Genomic DNA, 27,996 nt, shown 5'->3' with positions numbered 1-27,996 from the left:
AGGATTTGAATGATAAGATAAATATTGTAGTCCCTGAATCAAATGTGATGCATAAAGAAACAAGTTCCTTGAAAACTCTTGATGGGGAAACTGCTGGTGATCGTGAATGCAGTAATGATAATGAATCGACAGATGACAAAGATCCTGCAGATGATGGAACAGATGTTGAAGTTGAACATTCTGAAGCTCCAAGTAATTTTTCATTGATTCTTGAGGGAGATGATGACTATCCAAAGGTGGAGTTATTGATGGCAGGTCATCCTACTGATCAAAATTCTGAAGAACTTGAAAAGGATTTGTGTGCTCCTAAGGATGAAAATTTAGTTGAAACAGTTAGTACTGTTAACATTTGTGAAAACTCTTTGACTCTTGGTGGCACTGAGCATGGGACAAAGATTACAGAAACACTTCCTTATATGCCTGAGCCAATCGAGGTAGCCATTCCAGAAAACTTGCTGGATGCTCTTAAAGAAACCAGAAGTAAGGATATTACAGCAGATGTTAATAGTGGTTTTATTCCTGAAAATGAATCTGGAAGGAAGCTCGGACATGTTCATGCTACCCCCAAGACTCCTGTGAAAAAAGCAAAGCAAACCAACACTGAACATCTTGCTGATAATGAAGTCCTAAGAATTACACCACCTGAAGAATCTGATGAGCAGAAACTTGGTGTGGATACGCTACAGACCTCTCCGGATGAAGGCAAGTCCACTCAAATAAGACCTCCAACCCCTCGAAGAAGTATTCGAAAATCCTCAAAGGCACCAGAGAGTACCAATGAGCTTGAAATCCAGCTTCCCACAACTCCGAAAAGAGGAGGTAGAAAAACCAAAGACCATCCAGAAAATATGAGTACAACTTTAGTGACTGTGGAAGAGGAACAAGAATCCATTACTATCACAAGAATTTCTAGAAGGACAAAAAGTGCTATTTCTGATCAACCTGAAGCCACAGGAAGTGAAACCGTTACAGAAGAACCAATAACAAAGCCACCATCTTCTCCTGCTAGAACCCGTAGAGGTAAAGCTGCTGCAATGGATGATCAGATAAATACAGCAGACAGTTTAGATCAAAATATGCCTACAACACCAACAAGAATCACTAGATCATCTAAAGTGATACGAGACATTGAAAAAGAACCAAATGTTGAGATTGAGCCACTCGTTAATACACCTACCAGAGGGCGTAGAGGAAAACGCGTTGTAAATGAGTTGGTAAAACACTTTGAGCTTGGAGCCCCTCAAGCCTCCAACAAATCCGATGTCAGCCCACCTGTTTCTCCTAAAAAAGTATCCTTGAGATGGTCTAGAATAAAGTCAGACAATCAGATTGAGGAAAAGAAAGCAGAGGAAGATAATTCCACAGCACAAGAGGCTTCTTCAGATACAGCAAGAAAAACTGCAAAAAAAACTATTCGTAAAGTAGATACAGAGGAGTCTACTGATGATGCAGAGGAGCAAAAAAGAACTACCCGTGTAACAAGGACTAGATCTAACAATCTTGCCATACCCGATACTCCTGTTGAATTTGCCTTTGCTACTCCTACACCAAGGCGTAGAAAGAATGCAAAAGGTTTGTTTCAGTTTCCTAACACATTTTTCCACTGACTCCTGTTTAAATGGCGTCTACCACCAGTAGGAAGGACTGTATGCATACCTTTTAATGGAGCCTGGAGCCCCTCAGGCTCATTTGAATACAGTCTTTCATCCTTGTAGTAGATATCCTTTAAGTGTCTTCTGAAAGGGGACCCTTCACCACCTCACTTATATGGAGATTGGCATACTATTGCGTTTTTGTAAACCGAATGTTAACTGACTGGAAGCATAATATTAGCAAAATGAGGGAGATGTGTTAAGCCAATTTTTTCAAATTACTTGTGCAATTTGCTCCAGACAACGGTTTCAAGGCATTTTAGACCCGTTTTCCACACTTCGACGTTCGCCTAAGGGGGTGTGACCTGTGTAAAAGGGTGTGGTCTCATGAAAAGTGGGCCTAGCCAGGCGGAAAATGGCTTGTGCGCCAAATACCCTTAGAATTTGCGCCACATTGTGCTGGTATAAAGTAGAACACGACGGTTTTAAACTGTGGCACAGCAAAAAAAAAGTGTGGACTCCCCCTCAATGTATAAACTCTGCATCTAGATGAGAGAGATCACAGTCAGCCACTGATTGGACAGTATGAGAGAGGATTAGCATAACACACACCTCCAGCCCCAGCTCCTCCTATAATGTTCAGATCCTGGGACTGATGTGGGGTTGCAGTTATGTTGGGTGGATCACTTCCATAGAGCCTATATAGATTAGTAAAACTGTGCAAGTAACATATTTGAAGTGATATTGGCTTAATATGAAGCTATATTTTGACCCTCTAAATTTGGCAATACTCTGAAATTATTCAGAAATTCAAATACACAGACAAATGGAGGGAATCTGTTTATATTATTGTTGCCCAATCTTCAGGCAGCAGAAGGTTTAGATCATTACATTTATTACAGGGAAGTATGCAAATATGTTTTCCAAGGTGTTAAACGGAAAGCAATGCTTCCTCTTGGTACCTTTAAATGGAGCCCCATTAACACCAAGTATGACCTACAAGAAGTCTAATAACATGTGGGATTAAGCCAAACCAGTATATGCCAGAAGGAACAAATTCCCAACTGTAGACAGCACTGTTTTGACCTGGTTGGTTCCTTTTAGCACCTTGGAAAACATATTTGCATACTTCCCAGAATTCCCTAGTGGAGCATCTATGGCTTCAAGTCTCCACACGCCTATTAGACTGCCTTAATTGGCAGACTCTCTATAAGGAGAACTCTTACCTTCTGACCCTACATTTATTACAAACAACTATAACTTTCTGGCTTTCTTGCAAAAGAGTTTTATTCTATTTGACTAGAACTTTGCAAGTGTTTCATGTGTAATAAACTTCTTTGATTTCCATTTAGTTGAACAATCTGCTCCACCTGTTTCTCCAAGTGAGACACCGGGACCTGTAGCTTCAGACTACATGTTTTCTCCACCATCACTGAGAACAAGAAGGTCAACTCGAACTGTGTCAAGTGTAGTGCCAAAAGAAAAGGTCTGCTTTATTTTCCCTTCTGACTTGCCATTTTCACTTTCGGCTTTCTGCTGCTAATGTGGGATTTATTTATTTTTTTATTTTTTAGGATGGAAAGATTGAGGAGTCTGAAAAGACGATAACTGTGGTTCCCGAAAAGAAGCCAAGAGGCAGACCTCCAAAACATAGAGCAAAGAAAGAACAGTGAGTGTTGGCAGTTATATTTATCCATTTATCTGTGTAATTTCTTTAAAATATCAGCTCTTTATTGATTTTCCTTTTTTTTTTTTTTTTTTTTTTTTTTTTTTTTAAATACAAACAATAACTCATTTGTTATTGTACACACTTGTATACATTTTGTTATTGTAAACACACTTGTTACTCCAAAGTGTTCAATTCTCCTATCCCAGTATTCTTGTCCAAAGGCTTAAAGGAAACCTGTCATCAGCAATTGGCCTATAAAACCAATACTGTCAAGCACAGTGAAACTTTCTGTTTCTTTCATGAACCTTGGTGGTGGCATCATCCAGAAAATCAACATTTATACAACCAATTTACATTGATATTTAAAGTTAAGAAGATGGAGATTTTAACACTAAAGTCAAGGTGGGGAACTCTGAACACCTTCTCTGTGATTGACATCATGCATCGGATTTCAGCAGATCTGGTTAGTGATGTCTCTGGATGCAGGACCATAAATTACAGTGAAGGGGAAGAGAGAGTTTGACTTCCGTGATAAAATATCTGTCTACTTGACTTCATACAACCAAATTTATATCTTGCTTCTAAGTTTTTTTTTTTTGTGGATGGTGCCACGACTCTGGGCCAGGAAAGAAACACGATCTAGACGGTGTTTAGCTGCTTAACATCCTTGTAATAATTTATTAGGTCAATTTCTGCTGACAGGTTCCTTTTAAGGGGGTATTGATTTTGTGAAAGACAATTACGTCCACAGAAACTTGGGCATGGAAAAGGTTTTATTTTGGATGCTACTTCAGATATACTATATTTGTAAATAAGTGTGCTATATTTATTTTACGGGAATTTCAGTCTATTAGCTTGTTTTGTGAAATGTATCTTTAAAAAAACCTAACATCTGCCATCCTTAAAGGATTTTTTTTTTGTTTAAATATTTTCAAGGCCTATTGCTTACACCAATCCCTACTCCCCCAATAAGCTATTTACAATTGAAATAAATCTACATGAAACACAAACTCATTGCTCTTTCCTGTGCAATGGATATGCCACCTGTAACTTGATTCCTTTTGTGCTACTGGTTTTGGTGTCTGTTCCTGCAAAGACTGCCCTTGAAAGAACATAATGGCCATATTGGTCTCTGCAGTGACACAGACCCAATTTCCTTTACTGATCTGCATATCCTCCTTATGTGTTTAATACTCCTGGATTATTACAGGGCACAAGATAAAGCAACTTGGTCACCACCTCCAGTAAAGATCCAGCTTCTCTCACCTCCAGAAAGCCCAACTGACGATTCAGAAAGTACACGGCCAATGCCTACAGAGCCCAAAGCTGCTGAAAAAAATCTGTCACAGAAAACAAGAAGAAGAATAGTAACATCTAAACCAGTCACTCGCAGAAAGATCAGATGATTGTTTCTTGGAACTTTTTTTGGTTTTAATGTGTTGTATAAACCTTGTAAAATATTGGAACCAAACCAATAACTGGGAGAATAATTTATATAAATTATTGTAAATGGTCTTAAGCTTGAAATTTAATATTTCATTGGACGAATTTTCTTCCCAGACAGATACTTTTTCTATTTTGTATTGTTTTTTAAAAAAATATGTATCTATAGCTTCTTGATATGTTAAATAAAATAATTAACAATATTTGACTTTTATCACGAAGAGCCATGTCTTTACTTGAGCGTCTATTTACAGAATAACTCAAAGTAAATTATCTTTTTATCTTGTAGGTAATAAGTATTTGTGGTAATTGTGTGATCATATTTACTGTCTACAATATTTAGACACACGGCTCATTAGCAATCATTTAGGCCAAGCCACTAAGCACAGCAGAAGGGTATAAAGTAGAAAAGTGTTGTTTACTCCTAAAATAGATTTAAAGGAAGTGTATAGAAAGTTTCACATGAGCAGGGGAAATAAAAATCACGATGACACTGATCATTACAATTTCAGATGGTAGGAATACAAAAGGAAGTAAAGCTCCTGTAGGAGATCTAGGATTGAAGAAAATTGTACTAGGTAATTGTGAAAGAAATGTAGTAGCAGCAACAGAAAGATAAATGGACACGTGTACAAATCTTGCCAGTGCCGTACCCTGAAACTTCACTGTTGGGCTACATTCACACTAAAGTGTGAATGCCTATGGGGGACGTATATACTGCTGCAAGCTTGTGGCCGTGTATATGTCCCCCAACGGTCAGTATGATGTGTTTTGGGATGATATACATCACATTTCGTGTCTAGACATTGTGGAGAGGGGGGGGGGGGGGGGTTTGAAGATGTTGGTGAATAAACCAGTGCAGAGTTGGACTCCACATTCTTATTCTGCACCAGATAAATCATGCAGAGTAGTTTTTACGACTGTAGAGTCTACTATAGACCAGCAGTTAGTTGGTCTAGTTTACAACTGGCTTTTCTAGGGCACCCACTGAATATTCTGGTGAGCTGGCTAGGCCATGGCCCCTATTTTGTGAAAGACAACTGCCTATAAATGGTCTTAAACCCTCAGTAAATGTGGCACATGGCATTTCATGTGCAAATTACTGGTGTGTGTTATGCAGGGTTGGCTCCAGATTTTAGTAGACCCCTGGGCGACAGAGCCACAGTTGGCCCTTTTGCAGTGAACTCGCGTGGCGGCATTAAACATTCAGAAACCAACAGTCTCCTGTTACCTGTTTCCTGTTTGTTTTTATAAAGCCCTCTCTCCCCCCCATGGATTCATTAGATTCAGCCCTTTTGTACAGACTTACGTGGGCCCCGTCACTTGCCCGGATATGCCTAGTGCTGTCGCCAGCCCTGTTATGGTATCCAAAGAGTTCAATTTTGGTCCACCAGACAAGACCATTTTCTTACAGTATTTTACATGACCTCGAATGCATTACAGGCGGTCCCCTACTTAAGGACACTTGACTTACAGACAGAACCCTCTGACCTCTAGTGAAGCTTTCTGAATGCTTTGCTATAGTCCCAGATTGCAATAATCAGCTGTAAGGTGTCTGTAATGAAGCTTTATTGATAATCCTTGGTCCCATTACATCAAAAAAATGTTTAAACTCCAATTGTCACTGGGGCCAAAATTTTTTTTTTTTGTCTGGATCCACAATTATAAAGTATACAGTTTCGACTTGCATAAAAATTCAACTTAAGAACAAACCTCCGGACCCTTTCTTGTACGTAACTGCCTGTACTTGTTTTCTTTGAAACCATTGTACCTGCTTGTTCCAGCCCTGTTGTTACTTCCCACAGGTGGTCCTTTATTCTTTTCACTCGGCTGTCTAAGAACAATCAGTATATTTGTCTTGCAAGGAGCACCTGCTCATGGTTCCTGGTCAAAATGTGCGTTCTAAATTGCAGCACTCGTAGGAACTATTGGTAGTTTTAAAAAAATTTTCTCTAATGCAATCACTATGTATTGCAACAATAAGGTTGCCAAGGTCTTGAGACAGGCCATCAATTAAACCAGCTCATATTAGTTTTCCCAATTACTTAGGTGCCACACGACAAACCTCTCATGGTGAGTAAAGCCAGTGAGCTAAGTGGCAGGATTGCTTACTAAATACTGTCTTTTTTTTTTTTTTTTTACTTTCACCATCAACATTTGGATCAGTGGAAAAAAAAACAAAAAACTGAAGTCTGAGCAAGAATGGTCCAGTAAGGCATTAGTGAAGCTAGGAAGAGAAAAAAACTTTTGATGTGTCCAAAAGCCCAAATGGCTTCAGTGAGAAATCGCTGATGTGAAGAAAACGCCGGTCTGAATCCGCTCTAAGGCCAGTTGCCTCACAAGCAAGTTCTATCCATGAACATCACTCTGTGCGCTTGGGGGATTCCACGGACTAAACTCAGCATGTCACTTCAGCGATTAGAGGTTTGGGAAATCCTGCATGTAGTATGCTTCTTTGACCAGCTTGTGGGCGACTGGACTAATACATATAACTTAATTTATGGACACGGCTGGATTTCTTTGTCAGCGTGGACTCGATGGGTTATTACCGACATTTGTTGAGAAATTACAAATATACATAGGATGATATAAATATTAAACATGTCACAAATGTTCTAAGGAAATAGATATTCAAATGCGGGCCTCTTATCTGTTCTAAAAAGTAAATGATCAGACCAAACCATATTTGCAAATCAACTAATCCCCTACAGGAGTCTTGTTCCTAGGGCATTCATTTTTTGATCCCCATTAAAAAGAAAAAAAAAAAAACTTCCTGATTGCTGCACTTGTCGGTGCTTGTTTTTGTTCCATTATCTGAAACCTAAAAAAACTGCCTCAAAATGACAGCCTTAATACACTGCCAGTACCTTGTGCATCCTGTAATCGTCTATCAAACAATGCCACTCTGCCATCCCAGCGTGGCTGTAAGGTAGAAACAAACCTTTTATTCTTTATGCTATTAATACTCATCTAGTCATAAGGGTGGGTTACCAACTATCTTTACACTGGATACAAGCTTGTTTTTAACTGTTTGTATTTTGGCTCATATGAAATATTTTTATAGAATCGTGAAAAAAAGGACTTTTTTTTTTTTAATTACGTTATATGAGTGCTGGATTTATCGTCTTTATTTGGATATTGTGGCTGGAGTTGACACCACTATTATCCTGGTCACCGTTCACGTTATTGGAGAAATATCTTCATCTTACGACAACGAGCATCTAATGTGGAGAGATGCTGTTTTTCTTCTTTATTTTCCACAGCAGAGAGATGAAGTCAAGTTGTCCCACCTCTCCACTGCTTGCAGAGATGTAAATGGCTGGCTTCCTGTGTGAGCGCCTTCTATCTTATATTCTGGAGGACTCGGTTCATTGAGATACGTTCTGGCCAGCATCTGTGATACAAGGTGCACTGTTACAACTGCTTCAGCTATACACAAACTTCTGCTGCCCTTCAAAATGGGAGAAATGACTGTGTGAATTATGGCAGTGCACCGTAACCTTCCTGAAGAATTGATCAATGCTTCCTGATAGATTTTTGTAACCTATATACAGAGGAGTGAAACTAATGGTATATTGGTTATTGACATTTTATGGTGTTTGTAGATGTAAAGTATATTTCAATCACACTTGTTCGAGATACAGATGCGACATATTCATATTTTGAGGATATCCAATCGGGTTTCTCTAAAAATCGCATCAATTCTATTCTCCTATCTGGTCCTGTGAAGAGTTTATACATTCCACTTATCATATATATTCATACATTTTGTCAGATGAACAGTTCACAGTACCAGACTTGCTGGCCAGGACCTTTTGTTCCTTCCCTGACGTCTACAAATAATTGTGTTTTACATTTTAACCATTTCCAAACATTTTATTAGTCCGTTTTTTGGGAATTCCATTTGTGGTGGAATAAATAAAAGTGAGTAGGTCATATCTTTAAAAGAAGAAAGTCACAGCAACATGAGAGGGAAATGTAATACCACAGATTAAGAAAACCTATAGCTAAATAATTCAGTAGTCCTGGAAGAGGAAAGCAGCAGCGTTGAGTACTGGTTTTGAGGCCATCTTTACCTCTTGTCTGTTTCACTTTACTCACTCCACTCGTAGGTTCTGAAATATGCAGAATTGTGATAGTGTGAAAGTAGCTGTACGGGTGCGGCCTTTCAGCAAGGTAAGAAAAGTGGCGGCGTCCTATTTGTTATATTTTTAGATTATTTGTCTGATCTATGTATTTGTGTGTAAAGGTTGTGCTTTCGTCCCTGTGTCTTAATTGGGATCCTGTATTTAGCTAAGGCTATATATGGTCTATAAGCCTCTCAGTCTGATGCGAGATGCAATTCTTTTTAATTTGATGTATTGATTCTTATCACTAATTATTCTTATTTTACTCTTATTTACAGCTTTTTACATTTAGAAGGTTTAACATATTTAATTATTTAGGATCTATTTTGTATCCCTATTGTTAATGGCATTTATTAGTGGTATTTCACAGAAGGTTGCTCACAGTGATAAACTGGCGCTCTTCTCGGTGTACACCACAAAAATATAGCAATGGATGGGTGAAGTTGGGTAAGATTGAAATATATAACTTTTATTTCTTCAATAATAAAACCTGCCCATAATAAAAATAAAATTATGCTAGGCATAATAGTTTTTCTGATCCTTCTAAAAGCACAGGATGACCCCCATGTTTATGTGCCTGTGCTATCAAACATTGGATCAGAGGACAGAAATGGTGAATAGCTGAGATATTGGCTGCACTTCTCTCTTTTACAGTGTATTGACTTTTTATGTACAAAGTAGAATACCACTTTTTTTATATACTGGTAATATAGACTTTGCATATACAGTATATACAGGGTGATATGAAGTGGGGAACTGAAGTGAGTGATATTTGTATGAAGTGGGGAACTGAAGTGAGTGATATTTGTATGAAGTGGGGAACTTAATTTTCTAGCGAAATAAACCACTTAAATAGTGTCTCATGAAATATTATTCCCTCCAATGTTATACAGTACAACACTTCCCCTTCAGGTTGGGTTCAAACTCAGCCCACTGGTGGAGATTTAGCAGATTTGTCCGAGGTAAAACTGTTCTAGTGGGAAAATTAGCTCTGGTTATAAAGGGTGATAAAACAGTTTTGCTCTGACATTTTGATAAATATCCCTCACTGTCTTGGGGTACATTCACACGAATGTGTGCCCCGCACTGCTCACCCCTCCCCTCTCCAAAGAGCAGCACAGAGCCGGTGCCATAAAATGTCGAAATATAGGACATGTCCTATATTTCGCTGTGCACGGTCACGGTGCAATGAGACACCGTGTGCTCACCCGCACTGTAACCAGGCACCAGGGGTCCGATATGCGGCTGAAAATCAGTTCCCATTACTTTTTTGGTAATGAACCTTAAATGCATCACTTCCATGCAGTCTATAATACAATAAAAACCCTGTTTTGCCATGGTTCTAGGGCTCTATGAGAAGCTGGTCAACCAGGCCATAGAGTATTAGGGAATCTACAGGGATGACTAATTTGGGTTTTATAGTAGTACAGACCACATGCAATTGAGGCATATAAGCTATTGCTGCACTTTAAGAGGTGCTGCGTTTGAACCCAACCTGAAGGGGAAGTGTGTACAGTATAATAGAAGGAAGAATATTCCTTGAGACATAAACTATTTAAGTGGGGCTCACTGTAAAATGTGCCACAGTGCAGCCAATATCTCAGCTACTCACTATTTCTATCCTCTGAACCACTGTTAGCACAGTGGGGAGTTCTTCATTTGCATTAGGTGGGTAGTATGTGCGATATTTTTTAATTTCCTGCTAACCACTAATCCTCAATAGTGGTGCAATGTAAGCTATGCCACCAAAAATACTAAAATCTCTCCTGCTTCCATTTTTATTATTTGTCTATTTACTTGTATACTATTTCCATGTGTTTTACCCTAAGAGAGAGAAGGATGCAGGGTGCAGATGTGTTATTTCCATGAGAGACAACTCCACAACTATTTATGACCCAAGGAATTCTGGACATGAAAAGATATTTAGATTTGATCTTGCCTACTGGTCCCATAATGGATTTTTGAAAAATAAAGATGGGACACTAATACCAAATGGCACAGAAAGCAATTATGCTGACCAGGTAGGCACTAGATCTTTTACTTTATTTGTGGCTCTGTTTCTTTACTAGTCATGCTTTTTCGCATGTCTGTATTTTTCTATTGCTAGCAAATAGCAAATATACATTGGCCCTGGACTCCTGATGTATCTGGCAGTTGTAGGATGCAGATGTGTTACCTAGTGAAGTCCCTCAGGCCTGCCAAAGCCGAAGGCAGGACTTAACCCCTTTCTGACTGTTACTTAACTGTTACGTCCAGCTTCTGGCACCGGCTCACAAGCGTGAGGGGCTGTGTGATGCCCCTGGAGGTCATTAAAAAATGAAAGGTTGCACAAAAAGCATGCCAACATAAGGCAGACATTTTATGTAATTTTCACCAAATTTCCATTTTTTTAAAAATAAATGCATGACATATCTCCCACATTTTTCAACTAACATGAAATACAATATGTCATAAGAAAACACCTGGATTATGTTAATGCATTCTGAAGTACATGTCATGAAGTGAAACATGTCATAAAGTGAAACATTTCAAAACAGGACTGTGTCAGGAAGGTGTAAAATGGTGTAAAAAGTTTTTAAGGGTTCAATTTACTGGCTGCCAACTGTATGCTGACAGTGAGAACACACTGACTTGATATTGAAGATGCTGCAAAGCACTGGGTCACCTCCTTGTTTCCAAAATATTGTTACAAAAAGTGGTAAAAAAATTGCAAATACCCTAGAATGGTACCTATAAGAAATTATAGGACATCACACCAAAAAGGCCTAAACTATCTCCGTCTGTGGCAAAATACAAAACAAAATAAAAAGAAGACTTTAGGAAGAAGGTGATGCAAAAACTAATGACACAATAAGTGTTTTCATTGTATAACATTTCATTGTTCTAGACATCACCAAAAGGGTACAACTTGTTTTGCACAAAAAGCCTCAAGAATCGGTGTACACAGAAAAAGGAAAAAGTTACGACTTTTAGAATTCAAAAAGGAAAAAGTCCTGTAAGGGCTCATCACATATTGTTTTTGCCTTGAATCCTGGTGAAAACACCATGAAATTATGCCCTGGGGTTTGAGGGGTGGTTCTCTAGACAGTCACCTACCCCTTGTGAGCTAGTGCTCATAGTTGTAACATACAGCAAGTATGCGTGTCTTTTTAAGAAATGAGAACATGTGAAAGGAAGGGGGTGTGGTTTGCTTGAAGCTAGGAAAGGGAATGATGGGTGTCTGGCTGCACATGTTATAATAAAAGAAGTTTCTGATGGAATTCATCTCTGCTGCTATCACATGGAGACATTACAACTGGCGACAAGGATGGGATGAGTGAATACTCACTCCCATTCTATGTGTGCTCAATGCCAAGGTGTGCGAGATAAACACCAACAGACACAGATAGAAGATCTGAAACTATAGCACAGTTACTTTCTGCACTACTCTACTGAAGAGAGCTAAGATGGCAGATGAATATATCAGCCACATGTGCTCCCAAAATTTAAACTACAGATACCAACAACCTGGCTCACAACTAGAGAAACTGGATAAACAGATTTGTGAACTTGCTGGAAGCCATAGCCATCAAAGATGATAAAAAAGAAAAGATTTACTTTTGCACCAAACAGGCTCAGACATATGACATATACTGCACACTACCTGCTGCAGACACAGACACCTACATGATTTTCTCAAAATGGCGAGTGCCATAGAAAAAGTAAATCATCAGGCCACTACAATGGAAAAAGGTGACCTCTCCCAGATACATAACATAAAATTTAAAGCTACAGTAGACAAAAGAACTCGGAAACATATGAAATGTTACCGATGTGGAAAAGACTTTCCTCACACAAATAAATGTCCAGCTACAGGGCAGACATTCAGCAAATGTGGTAAAGAGAACCATTATGCATCTGTATGCAAATCAGCACTTACCAAGCCTCCTACAAATCCAAAAGAAAAAACAGGCCAATTTACAAATATTACAACAGGATGAAGAGGAGACATCAGCCACCACCAATGTCTTCATTACCTCTGTACACCCCCTAACTTCCTATCACATGTTCTCATTTCTTAAAGCACACCTGCCATCAGGTCTCTGTCACTAGTCCTGTCACCTATACCTGTTGGAGCAACTCACAAGGATCCATCCAAGCCTTTATTTAGTCAATTCATACATTTATCATAGTAAAATCATCTTTTCTTTATTATGTAACTGAGGCTGGTCACATGGTCAGAGGCAGTGATGTCACCTCTGTTACCCCTCTCCTCCTCCTGGTCATGTCTGTGTGTAATGTATAGTAAAGCATTGCTAGTGTCTGTGCTTGCTAACATGTTGTGTTCTCCCATAAACACGTGAGAGACAGACATCAGCTACACAAGTACCTGACATGCTCTGTTATACATATTTGTGAGAGACAGACATTAGCTACACATGAATCTGACATGTTCTGCTATAACATGACTGCCTGGAGCTGCTGTATCTCTCCTATACACACAGAGGCTACAGGGGTGCCAGCACCAGGAAGCACATGGAAGAGCCATTACACCATTATATCTCACATCATTATACAAGCTGTCATTATACAAGGTCATTTGCATACAGCTTTAGGACCTCATTGCTTAAAGAGAACCTACCACCACGAATCTACCTATAAAGGTAGATCGGGTGGTAGGTGGATGTAAGGGACGTGAGGATAGCTCTTTTTAGAGCTAATCGTCACGTCCCCGCTAACTTTTGGGAAACTTTATTAACCTAATATGTAAAATTTAGTTATGCGGCTACTGGGGCGTGGAGTAGCCGGCACGAGGCTACACAGCGCGGCTACTCCACGCCCCAGTAGCCACATTACTCCTCCTACCCTGTTGTGTCCGGCGCGCAGCTCCTCGTAGCTGCGCGCCCTCGTCCGAAATGATGGCGTTCTGCGCATGCGCAGAACGCCGGCTGAGCAGTCCCAGCTCCGAGGCCGGAGCTACTGCGCATGCGCAGTAGCCGGCTTGTCAGACGAGGGCGCGCAGCTACGAGGAGCTGCGCGCCACACACAACAGGGTAGGAGGAGTAATGTGGCTACCGGGGCGTGGAGTAGCCGCGCTGTGTAGCCTCGTGCTGGCTACTCCACGCCCCAGTAGCCGCATAACTAAATTTACATATTAGGTTAATAAAGTTTCCCAAAAGTTAGCGGGGACGTGAGGATTAGCTCTAAAAAGAGCTCTCCTCACGTCCCTTACATCCACCTACCACCCGATCTACCTTTATAGGTAGATTCGTGGTGGTAGGCTCCCTTTAAGTTTACAGGCATGTAGAGGGACAATGAAGGCAATGCTTTCTAACGGCAGTTTATGAAAATATGTTTAGTTTAGGGGTTAATTTGCCAGATGGGTTCTCTTTAAAGAGACATGTATGCTTGCTGTATGTTAAAATAGTGCCTGACATTAAGGGTTTTTAAAGCATTTTAATAGCGATTTGTGGGCCATCTTTTGGTCATAGACCCAGTATCAACTGCAGTCACTGTAACTATAGCTTTTCTATAGTCATACTTTGAACTGGTAGAAGTGGATAGGTTTATGTCACCAGTGGGCTACAGTAGAAGTGAAGTATACTGTATTCCATACTAATCTAGAATAGAAAAGCAGGTTTATTTATGAACTAATGGTCTTAGTTACTCCTTTTTTATTTTTCTAGCAAAGAATATTCTGTGATCTTGGCCAGGGGGTATTAGATAATGCCTGGCAAGGCTACAATGCTACCTTGCTTGCATATGGCCAGACGGGTTCTGGAAAGAGTTACTCTATGGTTGGATATGGAGCAAATCGTGGCTTAATCCCAGTTATCTGTGAAGAGTTGTTCCAAGTTATTGAAAACAAAAAAGATGATACCAAACGCTTTCAGGTTAGTACTGTATATTTCCACATACAGCAGAACAGAGAAACATGTATATTTCTTTCACATTTAGTGTCACATCCAAACCAATCCATGAATTCTGAATGATTTATGTGAATAATGCTTTATGCACCTTATGCAGTGTCGACTCCAGGTTTTACTAGGGCCTTGGGCGACAGAGCCTCAGAGGACCCCATTGTAGTAAATTTACATGGCGGCATTAAAATTCAGAGACTAAAACAGTCCCTGTTCCCTAAAATATTTCCTAGGTTTTCATACCAAACACCCCCTTATTGTTATTTTATATATGGCCCCCTCACATCCCATGGATTTATAAGATGCAGCCCCCCTCAACCCCATGGTTTCCTAATTATAACCCTGCCGTAGAGATGACTGGACCCAAAGTTTGCATTCAGATTTGGGGTTTGATTGTGCGACCCGGACAATTGATGCTCCTAGTAAATAGGTATGGCTAAGATTGGCCAGGGGTATGCTCGGTCATCTGAATTAAATATTAACCAGGTTAGACCTCGCAGGGAATTTAGCTGTAAACTCTGGTTTTCCAACCCACCCCTTTCTCTACCACATCATGCCCAGAAAGTTGCATTCAGATCAGAAAACCAAATAAAAGTCACCTTTCCTGGCCATTCCCCAGTAATTGCATCTTTTTTCCTTGCCTTTTTCCACCAGAGAACTGGCAGACCAGGCATAATAAATGTGCCAAACTATTTGTTTCACAGAGCATTGCCTGCAACCTGGGGTTTCAAGGTGCCCATTGGTTTCTTAAGTCTGATGAGGGGATCTCTAGAACACTGGGGCAACATGAACAAGACAATATCTGGGCTAAAATGTATCTTTAAGTAAGAATTACAGATGCTTTATCATCTACAAGAAGCCTTGTTTTGTCTACCGTTAAAATCACTGGTTAATGGTACATTTACACAACATATGTTTGTTCGGGCCGTAGCCTGGGAGAACATTCAGCTGCGTGCTGGAGAGGAGGACTCCTGTTTCCTCCAACCCCTCTCCGTAGAGAAGTAAGCGGCCGTCGCCGTAACACAGCGAAATATAGGGCATGTCCTAAATTTGCACAGTGACCGGGCAACATAGATGTCAATAGGGACCAATATATAAAGCGACATATCGGTCCCCATTATGTTCGTGTGAATGAGCCCTTAGACTGAATATAATTTGTTTGATGATATTAGGACTATTTTTTTTTACAGTACAGTGTTAAGCGTATGCTATATAAGGGCAGCATATTACATCTCTAGATCTGTATTTCTAGAATCCAGAATGTCAGCTAAAAATGATTCTTTTTGTCTAATAGAAGAAGCTAAAATGTGCTGCAGACTATTTTTGAGGACAATGCCCCCACATCGGTCCCTGTATGTTCCATCCCTCGTTGTCTTTTGACACAACCATGTTGGTTTTATTATGCAAATCAGCTGTGGAAAATATCAGTTTTCACAACCGATTTACATCTTGTGACATCCATTTTCACAGATCCTTATAGATTATCATGTGAGTGCTCAGTGAAAACAAATCTTGTGGACACTTTAGTAGTATAACACATTGGTCACACATGTAAAGATCTATAGATTTGTATTGGCTTTAATGCAGCTATGTGCTGTTAATCCTGTTGATCACTGCAGAAAATTGGGGAGCTACTCAAGTGCACCCAAATCAGGAATAGACACTATGACTACTGGCAGTACAGACTTATAGCTGTACTATAAAATTCTGTCACTATGCTTCGAAAAAAGGAAAACTGCCAATGTTTCAATGGGATCTCCCTAAGTCTATGCCCAACGTCCAAGAAACCTTGTAACATGGCTTTAGTGAATCCAGTTATTCTCTGTCTAAGGGAAACATCATGCATCTGCAGACAGCAGATGTTTCAAGGTTTCATGCATGGCCAATAAGGATTCACACCTCTACAAATATGTCCTCTCAAGGAAACATGTTCCCCCTCCTGACCGACATACGGAGCCCCTCACCTAGCCAAATCATTTAAGCAGAAATTGGAAAAAGGGAATACACAAGGACAAATGTGCACGTATAAGCTAGTCCCGAACGACTAGTTGTAAGTCCTGTGCAGATTATCACACACAATCTGATGCCTCACATAACCATGGCATATACACAACCTATTGTACCCATCTGAATGAGGAGAAAAAAGTGAGGCAATTCAGTAACATCAATGATGAAATAAAATATCAACAATCTTTATTTGTACAAACATATATTCAAACAGACATAGTTAAAAGATATCGAAAGATATATTTACACAATTGCAATAGTGGTATGCAGCAAAAAAGCAGTCATTCCCGCACATACAAGGAAATGTATACACAACATTGAATATGAGGAAGGACTGGTATCAAAGAACATAAGGCTGAAGCAGCGTTAATACCATATATATATATACACAGTGGCGCTCGCACAGCCAATGCTCGTGCCGACTTGGTGGATATGGGGAGACAATTAAAGCAATGAAAACCAGTCCTTACCAGGTATAAATTATGATGTTTCCAATGTCCGGGGATGACTGCCGCCCCGACGCGCGTTTCGGCTCGTATTGAGCACCACTGTGTAGATCTATGGTATTAATGCTGCCTCGGCCTTATGTTCTTTGATACCAGTCCTTCCTCATATTCAATGTTGTCTATACATTTCCTTGTATGTGCGGGAATGACTGCTTTTTTGCTGCATACCACTATTGCAACTCTGTAAATATATCTTTTGATACTTTTTAACTATATCTGTTTGAATATATGTTTGTACAAATAAAGATTGTTAATATTTTATTTCATCATTGATGTTACTGAATTGCCTCACTTCTTTCTCCTCATTCATAGGTTGTGTTTAAAACTTAAAAGTAGGATGTATTTTCCTACTGGAAGTGATTTTAGTGGTTTTGCTGAATTGTAATTTATGTAATAAGGCTTCCTAAAAATGGGCATTGAGCTACTTTATAAATGTTGATGCTAGAGGAAAAATGTTTTCCTTTTTCCTTCTACATATTTGCTCTCCCAAAATCTTTATGTAGCATTGTACAGGTTTTATATGGCATGGTAACTATGGATTCATTCTTATCTTTTCAGGTTACATTCAGTATGCTGGAAATTTATAATGAACAGGTAACTATGCTGTCTATGCTGTCACCTTTAGTTATTTTATCCTGCTGTCCATTGATTTTTGGGACAGCTTACAAGACAGCCAGTGCCAAAAGTCTCCATTCTGCTAATTGTAAAGGTTCCCGAAACAATACTTTAAACCGTGGATATGTGTATTTAATGGGAAACCCTTTAAAACAGAACTATCACATCTGCACACAACTGCAGCTGGCTGCTTGTCTGATGCACCACAATATTACTAAGAATTTCCCATGCTATAACTAGTGGATTTGTAACTGAACATTGAATGTAGTTTTCAGTATTTGCTTTCCATTAAAAAGAGAAATAGTTCATCATTGCCATTCAGGACCTCTACATGCCCGATGGTCCCATAAATAAGTAACAGACCTGTCACAGCCCTAATGACATAACTACTGTAACAATAGCAAAGAATAAGAATTTTAAGAGGAACATATATACAATATGAATATATACTGTGTGTATATACATATATACTCTCTATATATTGTGTATATATATATATTGTATGTATATATATATATATATATATATATGTATTTATTTATTGAGGGAGATATATAAAAAAGTTAGAACTTTATACATGCAGAAATATAACACAACTTTATATTCAGGTTACAGATCTGCTGTCTAAAACAAAGAAGTCTGGGGGTCTGAAGGTGCGAGAAGACCAGCATCAAGGATTTTATGTTGATGGTCTGAAACGTGTACCCTGTGAAAGCTATTATCAAATTGAAAAATTAATGGAACAAGGGAAAAAAACAAGAACAACAGCATCAACAAGCATGAATTCAAGCAGCAGCCGCTCCCACATGGTCATCACTATTCACTTTAAACAGGTGCAACATGGCAGATTATTGTTAGTTGTATGTAGATGCACATGGAGAGCTGCAACTGCATTTTCGGTTGGACAGTTCCCCAAGTGTGTACCATCTGTGGATCCAATTCTATTTAATAAGACCAATGAATAATACTCAGCTTTTGATATTAGACTTGAAAGTTGTCCTTCCCATTTTGCAGTTGTATTTCTCAACTCCCATTACGAAGATAACTGAAAGCAGTGATGCAAAGGCCCAATGCTCAGACTACAACCAATATCCACTTATTAATCACAAAGTGCCATCATGGCTGTAATTTATTGCTAACTGCCCCGCCACATCTTTCAACCGTATTGACGTGCTGAGGATGTTAATACAGTTGAGAGAAGAAGATATTCGGATCATCGTGGTAGCTTTTCTACATGGCGCCCTGAACCGGAAAATCCTTGAGAAAGGATAATCCAACCGTCTCTATAACTACTTATTCTTCTTGCAGTCCGAGGCAGACTATCATGTTTCGCTTTAAAATAGCACCATACATAGCATGGCCTGGGCAGCCAGGGACTGCAAGAGAATGCCTTTTGTCTTGTCAGCAAACTCTGTTTCCTGTCAGGCAAACTTTGTGCCAACTGAGTGCCAACTGTGGCGCATGTAGTGAATTATAATATAGGTGGTTTAGGCGGCAGCATTATCCTGCTGAAAGTAGCCATCAGATGTTGGGTACATTGTGGTCATAAAGGGATGGACATGGTCAGCAACAATACTCAGGTAGGCTGTGGCGTTGCAACGATGCTCAATTGGTACCAAGGGGCCCAAAGAGTGCCAAGAAAATATTCCCCACACCATGACACCACCACCACCAGCCTGAACCGTTGATACAAGGCAGGTTGGATCCATGCTTTCATGTTGTTGACGCCAAATTCTGACCCTACCATCCGAATGTCGCAGCAGAAATCGAGACTCATCAGACCAGGCAACGTTTTTCCAATCTTCTACTGTCCAATTTCGATGAGCTTGTGCAAATTGTAGCCTCAGTTCCCTGTTCTTAGCTGAAAGGAGTGGCACCCGGTGTGGTCTTCTGCTGCTGTAGCCCATCTGCCTCAAAGTTCGACGTACTGTGCGTTCAGAGATGCTCTTCTGCCTACCTTGGTTGTAACGGGTGGTGATTTGAGTCACTGTTGCCTTTCTATCAGCTCGAACCAGTCTGCCCATTCTCCTCTGACCTCTGGCATCTTCCCCATACTGATGCTCGGTTTGAACTGCAGGAGATTGTCTTAACCATGTCTACATGCCTAAATGCACTGAGTTGCCGCCATGTGATTGGCTGATTAGCAATTAAGTGTTAACGAGCAGTTGGACAGGTGTACCTAATAAAGTGGCCGGTGAGTGTGTGTGTATATATATATACATAGGCCAGTGAGGCGTATTTCTTGAAAAATAGATCTATATAAAATATGCAAATGAACTGATAATCTATTCCCGCGAAGTATCACTGTTGGAGACATCACCCAGCATTCTGCAAGTCCCACCCATGAGCGCTGAGACTTTCCTTACGTCGTCACACTCCTATCGAGCCAGCTGCAGGCAGGGAAAGTTTCTACGAGATTTGTTGGCTAAATTAAAATACAGGGTAGGGAATGGATTATCAGCCCCTGGAGGCCGCTCATTTCCATATTTTTTATCAAGAATGCCACCATGCTGGAAAGTAATAACAGCAGCTTAACTTTTTTTTAATCTAACATTGGATTTCATGATCTTATGACTAGTATAGGGTCAAAACACAGGGGAACATAATGAAAAGGTAAACTTCTCTCACCCCTGATCGTGTTTTCACAAACACTAAATTACAAAACTGAAATTTTGAATGAATAAAGCATAAAAAGTGAAAAATGTATTTTCTAAAGAACCGTTTTGTTTCCCTCAGATTTTCTTAAATGATGATATCACTAAACAATCAGTTATAAACTTGGTAGATCTTGCTGGCAGTGAAAGACAAAAGTCATCTGGTTCTGAAGGAGATCGCCTAAGAGAAGGAGCTTGTGTTAATCTCAGCTTAACTACACTGGGCAATGTAATCAGGTATAGTACCGATGGTTTAGGGTCTACCACAAGAGAAAAATAGAAATAAATACCATGATTCTCTTTTTATCTTCTTCTTTCCATTGATCTTATTTGTCCTATTTTCCCAAAAGATCAACAATACTCTGTATCTTCCCATTTTACTATTTTACATGCTGTTGTATGACAACTAGATGAAGGAGTAGCCTCCTCATTCTGCCCTGTTAGACAAAAAGGTTAAAGGTTTTGTCTTTATGACCCGCAAAAATGGGGACTTCAACCACAAAAATCTGATAATCTTTCTTATATCACATGAAGCCAAAATGTATTTAGACACTTATACAAAAGATTACCGTATTTTTCGGCCTATAAGGCGCACCAAAAATCCTTTAATTTTCTCAGAAATCAAAGGTGCGCCTTATAGGCCGGTGCGCCTTATATATGAACTTATACAGAAATGTACTACAGACAAGATGTACTGTACATTTACCAGTGTTTAATAGCTCCATCCCCAGAAATTTCCTGCACCTTCCCACACAGTATACAGGGTCCCTAGCTCTTGAAGTGCCCTGGCACCACAACTAACATTGTGCCCATCCTGCCCTCCCCTAGCACGGAGAGACCGGAGATGCCATAGTGCCGAACACAGGCAATCATCATCATCATCAGTAAACAATCCCCCATACCTGACAGCCCTGTAATAGGGGAAAGAGAAGGAGCCACAGGGAACCCCACAGGAATAAAACCCAGGCTGAGGAGGGAAGGAGAAGGGGCAGAGGGAGACCGCTTAACCCCTGCTGCATCACCCTGCATTAACCCCCAGCAGCCCATACCTCTGAGATCGGAGCTCTCTGACCCACTGAAGACAAGTTTCCCAGGAAGTGTAGCTGGCTTGAACTGTGCACAGGTCTGCCACCTGCTGGTCATTTTTAGGTACTGCATTTGATCCTGCGCCTTATACTCCAGTGCGCCTTATATATGAACCTAGGTGTCTTAGCAGGCATTTATTAGAGGTGCGCCTTATACTCCGGTGCGCCTTATAGGCCAAAAAATACGGTATATTAAAATAACAGCACATAAACAGAAACTTGTACACCAAAAGTTAAAGGGAACCAGTCACCAGGAGACCAATTTTTAGCACTCCCCCAGTCCTCACAGAGCATAGTACATACACTGCCAAATAGTTTTTGTATAAAAATAGGTTTTTACAGAAATAAAGTAATGCTATATAGAACATTTCAGTACCATGTGCTCTGTGAATAGGCATTAGACACCTGGGAGTGGCTGTAGAGGAGCATGTGATGTGATGAATATCCAAATCCACAAGATGGTAGCAAAACACCATATACAAAAAAAAGTAGCTGGGCTACCTTTGAAAATTACTTCATGGAGAAGGTGGAAACATTACCTGTAATATTTTTTGGAATAAAAGAACCACTGTATTTATTGAAGTCCCACTGCTTTGTACCTGACCATAAATGAAGCACTTTGCATTAATGAGCTGGTCACTTACCCGACAGTTGGATATAATCAAAACACCCTGCGCCTCAATGCATGTTTATGGCAAGTTGACATGGTACAGAGCTAAACATAAAGCTGATTCGGAATAGAGTGACCCATGTCTTCTCTAAATTCATTTTTCCAAGTCCGTTTTCTTTAAAAGATAAAAACTGACAACCAGTAGAGAACAGATAACTCTAGAGCGATGCAGGAAAAAGTATTTAAATCATAGAAGTATAATATGTAAGCACCATAAGTTATATTTAACCGTAAATAACTTCCTTGAAATTAATAAAAAAGTTGGTTGGAAATTTTAGAGGATCAAAGGACAAATTTATGGTATGTATGTCTTTGATATTTCAGTGCTCTTGCCGAGGCTGCAATGGGAAAGAAAGTTCTACATATTCCATATAGAGATTCGGTGCTGACCAAACTTCTGCAGTCTGCTTTGGGAGGAAATAGCAGGACTGTTATGGTACAGTATAAAAAGATACTATTCTGCCATAATGTATAGAAAGCTAGTACTAGAAACACAGCATTTTTATGGAATTAAAAAGTTTTGTCCTATGCTTAGGATAAATCATTAGTATGAAATAGGTGTCACTCTAAGGACATGTTGTTAGGGGGTGTTACTATAGTTCCTCCATGCTGTAGCTTCACAGGCTGTTACAATGTATCCCCCACCCCCTGCCTCATGTAATCTCACAGCAACAGAGAAAGTTTCAGCACACTGGTAGGAGGATGCTCAGTGCAAGCTGTAAAAGGCTGTGAACCAACAGCACAGAGGGCCTATGGTAATAAATCCTTGAGCATTGGCATAATTATAAAAGTTGATTTTAGAACGAAAGAGGACACGGATAACAAAAATAAGAAGAGTCACTGTGCCTGCATCTGTAAGTAAGTGTCCCTGTCATGCTGTCCCAGTCATTTGATGTCCCTGATATTAAAGGGGTTATAATACAATTTAGGTACATTGACATTACCTTACATTATGAGAACTTACAGTGCAAAGTACAAGAAATCAAAGAATTTCATGTTTCAAGCTAACTTGTCAGCAGAAATCACCTATTAAACCACAAAGAAATTTAGTAACCCAATACCACAATGTGATCATTCCCTTTTAAGACAATTGCTTGAACATGGATTTCAGCTTTGTGTTCCACATCCCAAGTGGAAAGAAAAGTCTCACATATAACAAGAGGCTAGAAAAATTGGTCTGTTTGAGCTAGGATAAAGTTAAACTTTAAAACAACAGGTAATAATCACAGAATATCTATGTCATCGACAGGTATATTTAAGGAATTATACAATACTGGCTATGACATCTGATAAGATCCTTTTTGTACCAGGCAATTTATTTATTTTTATAACTGCCCTATCAAGAAGTGCTTATATAGAGGGTAATTGCCTCTTGCATTATAGTTTTTTTGCCTTCCTCTGAATCCGCTCTGTTGAATTTGGGCTTTTTTTATTCAGTTATTCCAGTAATCAATAGAAGTTAAGCAAAACAATATATAGACCCCAAATGTTGCCATCCAAGAATACAACTTGCACATAAAAAAGCCCTTATATGATTATGTTGAAGGAGAAATAAATAAAATGTTTTTTTTTGTATGTCTTAGGGCGCATTCAAATGTTTTTTGCATGTCTTAGGGCGTGAGCACAAGGTGGCGCTGGGGAAAGGAGGAGGTGAGCGCTGCTCACCCCCACCACTCTCCATAAGGGAATATGGCGCACGTATGCCGAGAATAGATATGACATGTCCTTTCTTTTCACGGGGTATGAAGCGGTATGGTGCCACACGTGTGCTGCACCGTACCGCTCCCGTATGCCGCCGTGCGCCCATTGCCGTCTATGGGGGGGGGGGGGGGCATAAATCGGCTGTATATACGTCAATCTGAAAGATTGATGCAAACTGAAGGGCAAGATAGGGTCTTGTACTTAATGGAAAATTAACTTAAACAGTAGTATTTTGCATCAATATGTACAAACCTAACTAGGATTGAGAAATCAAATGCTATTGCATAATGCCAAACAAAATACTGAAAGTTAAAATGCCCTAACAACCTCTTCAGAGAGCAGGAATGTGATAACAGGGTTTTGCATAAATCATATTCCTGTTTCTTAGATTGCTGCAGTCAGTCCGGCTGATATATGCTACGAAGAGACATTGTCTACACTCAGATATGCCGAAAGGTATTTGTCAATTTTGGACATGTTTCAAAAAATACTGTATATAATGGTAAAAGTAGTCTATCAAAGAATTTTTGTGCACAGCAAACTTTTTTTCTTCTTGCTACTAATTTCTATGGAGGATGTCAATATTTTGAAAAAAGGGGCAGTATTGGGTAGAAATGGACAGCATAGAAAAATAGAAACCGGTGCCCCGGAATGATTAGTCCCGCCTCCAGTGCACCAAGAGCTGTAGCTCCCGGCATTGCCTGGGATAGTAACTAACTGCTCTTAGCTGTAACAAAATAGAATGGGCTAACAAAAAATATTTTATATGTATCTCTCTCTCTGACTGTCTCTGTGTTTCTGTCTCTGACTGTCTTTGTCTCTGATTGTCTCTGTCTGTATCTGATTGATTGTCTCTGTTTCTGAATATCTTAGACCTTTTCTCTCTCTCTGAGTGTATTTGACTGTCTCTGACCGTTTGTCTGAGTGTCTCTGACGGTCGCCGCCTCTGACTGTATCTGTTTTTATTTTACCTCTGACTTTCGGTCTATCTCTGTCTCCAACTGTCTCTGACTGTCACTTTGGCTTTGGGGAGATTTATCAGAAGTGTCTGAGAGCAGAACTGTTCTAGTTGTCCATGGCAACCAATCAGAGCTAATGTTTTATTTTCCCACAGCTGTTTTTAAAATTACAGCTGATCTCTGATTGATTTCCATGGGCAGCTGGAGCAGTTTTCTGATATCTCCCCATCTCCCCAATCTCCCCCTATCTCTGTATTCCTATCCATATAACCTCACACATAAGCTTTCTTAGGGTCAAAATTTCAGCTCAAAACTGACATTCCCTGAATCACAGAGAGTGACGGTGCAGATTCCTTAAGTGGACATACATGTAGGTGTGTGTGTGTGTATGTATTTCCATTAACCCCTAGGCGCACCTGGACGTTATAGTACGTCCCCGGGGCTAGATGCTTAGCGCACGGGGACGTTCTATAACGTCCTGCTTCTGGCACCGGCTCACGAACGGAGCCGGTACCAGAAGCAGCGGCTGTCAGCTGTCTAGTACAGCTGACAGCCTGCGCTAACACCCGCGATCGGAGCCGGCTCCGATCGCGGGTGTTAACCCCTTACACGCCGCGGTCAAACATGACCGCGGCGTGTAACGGTGTTAGCGCTGTGGATCGGATCCCCCGTGCCGCTTACCGGGGGATCCGATCCTCTTCCGGGCAGCTCCGAGGACTGGCATGTGCCCCGGAGCTGCCCGGTCTCCATGGCAGCCAGACCCCTTCCGGGTCTGGCTGTAAACTGTCTGAGCATGCGCAAGCTTGCTCAGACAGTTTACACTGCTCTACAATAAAATAGTATTGTAGAGCAGTGTATTGAACTTAAACCAGTGATCAGAGCATCACTGGTTTAAGTTCAAGTATGTATAAGTAAAAATATGCAAAAACAGTTAACACTACACATTATAATAAATAAAAAATTAATACATAAAAATATAAGCCCCTAAAATGTCACTTTCCCATAAAAAAACTTAATAAAGTATAAAAAACATAAAAACACAAAAAAACCCCGCATATTTGGTATTGCCGCGTCCGTAACAATCTGCATAATAAAACAGAATCGTTACTGGACCCGCACGGTAAACGCCGGAGGAAAAAAACGCAAAAAACATTCCGAAAAAAGATAATTTTTAATTAATACCCTATAAAAAATGCTCTAAAAAGTGATTTAAAAAATGTTATGCACTCCAAAATAAGCCCACTAAAAAGAACAACTGTTCTCGCAAAAAATAAGCCCCTAACAAGATTTATCTGCCAAAAAATAAAAAAGTTATGCATATAAAAAGATGGTGATGCTAAAATGAATAAGATTTTCTCCAAATTAGTTTTTATTCAGTACAATTGAATAAAATACACAAAACCCCCACATATTTGGTATCCCTGCGTCCGTAACAATCTGTATAATAAAACAGAATCGTTATTAGATCCGCAAAGTGAACCCCGTAAAAAACAACCTAAAAAAACTCTCTCTGCTAAAGATGATTTTTTATTAATGCCCTTTAAAAATGCTCTAAAAAAGTGATTTTAAAAAGTTACGCAATCTAAAATAAGACCACTAAAAAGAGCTATCATTCTTGCAAAAAATAAGCCCTTAAACAGATTTTTGAGGTGAAAAATAAAAAAGTTATGCATATGAAAGACGGTGATGCTAAAATTAACAACAATTTTGCCAAATTACTTTTTATACAGTAAAAATGGGAAAAAATAAAAAAATATATATAAATGAAGTATTTTCATAAACGTGGCGACCCAAAGAATAAAAATAATATACTATTTTCATGGTATGGTTAACGGCCAAAAAAAAAAACACATAAAAATTTTCCTAAAAATTGATGATTTTCATTTCCTCCACCAACAAAGAGTTAATTAAATCTCACCAATTAGCTATAGATGCCCCAAAATTATGTATTAGAAAAGTGCATCTCATGTGGCAAAAGAAATAAGCCCCTATAGGTGCACAATAAAAAAAAGAAAAAAATTATAGCCTGTACAATGTGACATAGCAAATCTGATTTGAATGGCGCCTCCTTCCCTTCTATGCCCGGCCGTGCGCCCATACAGCAGGTTACCACCACATGTAGGGTATCGGTGTACTCGGGAGAAATTGCGTATCAAACTTTGTGGAGCCTTTTTTCATTTTATCCATTAGAAATGTAAAATTTTCCACCCAAAATGAGTGTATTGTGAAAAAATATTACAATTTGCAGACTCCACCTCCATTTTGTTTTAACCCCTATAAAACACGTAAAGGGTTAACAAACTTCTTAAAAGTGGTTTTTCATATGTTGAGGGGTGTAGTTTCCACAATGGGGTAATTTACGAGTCTCGCTATTATTTAGGCCTCTCAGTGTCAATTAGAAGTTGAGCAGGTCCATCTAAATACAGGTTTTGGCGATTTTACAAAAAATGTGAAAAATGGCACCCAAATTCTGAGCCTCATAACATTCTAGTAAAATATGTGGAATCTTAAAAAACCATGCCAACATAAAGCAGACATTTGGGAAATGTAAGTTATGAATTTATTTGGGTGCAATGACTTTCTGAATCAAAAGTAGAGAATTTAGAACGTTGAAAATAAAGAATTTTTCAAAATTTTTGCCAAATTTTGTTTTTTTTCATAACTAAACGCAAAAGATTTCATCCAAATTTTTAAACTAATTTGAAGTACAATGTGTCACGAGAAAACAATCTCAAAATCCCCTGGATATCTCACAGCGTTCCCACGCTATAACCACTTATAGTGACACAGGCCAGATTTGAAAAATGGGGCTGCGTCCTTTAGGCCAAAAGATGCTGTGTCCCGTAGGGGTTAAAGGAATCTGCACCGTTGTGTTTACAATCACCAAATTGCATAGTCACTCTCTGTGACTCAGGGAACGTCATAGACTAGATTTTAGATCAAAATTTTTACCCTGCACTTTCCAAAATACACTTATTAACCACCATATACAGGAGCCATTGTCTGCTGCTGCTGCTGCTATGGCAGTTAGAAGCTGAGGCAGTTAGAAGCTGAGCCTCCCAAGGACA

The 27,996-nt window shown here is 39.6% G+C and overlaps 2 protein-coding genes across 3 annotated transcripts in view; both read left to right on the top strand.

Moving 5' to 3' along the window:
• The window catches only part of AHCTF1 (AT-hook containing transcription factor 1), a 46,907-nt gene extending 41,989 nt beyond the window's left edge, over positions 1-4,918 (top strand). For both annotated transcript variants that reach the window (XM_072141183.1, XM_072141184.1), the window contains exons 33-36: positions 3-1,572; positions 2,945-3,078; positions 3,167-3,261; positions 4,472-4,918. In XM_072141183.1, coding sequence (XP_071997284.1) covers positions 3-1,572; positions 2,945-3,078; positions 3,167-3,261; positions 4,472-4,667 — 1,995 coding nt within the window. In that variant the 3' untranslated portion in view covers positions 4,668-4,918. The remainder of the gene's footprint in view (positions 1-2; positions 1,573-2,944; positions 3,079-3,166; positions 3,262-4,471) is intronic.
• Positions 4,919-8,826: 3,908 nt separating this feature from the next.
• LOC140122852 (kinesin-like protein KIF28) overlaps positions 8,827-27,996 on the top strand; it is a 49,937-nt gene continuing 30,767 nt past the window's right edge. Inside the window, exons 1-8 of the mRNA XM_072144098.1 lie at positions 8,827-8,880; positions 10,661-10,852; positions 14,498-14,704; positions 17,803-17,838; positions 18,468-18,692; positions 20,596-20,750; positions 22,593-22,704; positions 24,358-24,425. Coding sequence (XP_072000199.1) covers positions 8,827-8,880; positions 10,661-10,852; positions 14,498-14,704; positions 17,803-17,838; positions 18,468-18,692; positions 20,596-20,750; positions 22,593-22,704; positions 24,358-24,425 — 1,049 coding nt within the window. The remainder of the gene's footprint in view (positions 8,881-10,660; positions 10,853-14,497; positions 14,705-17,802; positions 17,839-18,467; positions 18,693-20,595; positions 20,751-22,592; positions 22,705-24,357; positions 24,426-27,996) is intronic.

This window comes from Engystomops pustulosus, chromosome 3 (genome assembly GCF_040894005.1).
Source record: "Engystomops pustulosus chromosome 3, aEngPut4.maternal, whole genome shotgun sequence".
Classification (NCBI taxonomy): domain Eukaryota; kingdom Metazoa; phylum Chordata; class Amphibia; order Anura; family Leptodactylidae; genus Engystomops; species Engystomops pustulosus.
The sequence above is the reverse complement of the archived record's forward strand: the minus strand, read 5'-3'. Positions and strand labels throughout refer to the sequence as shown.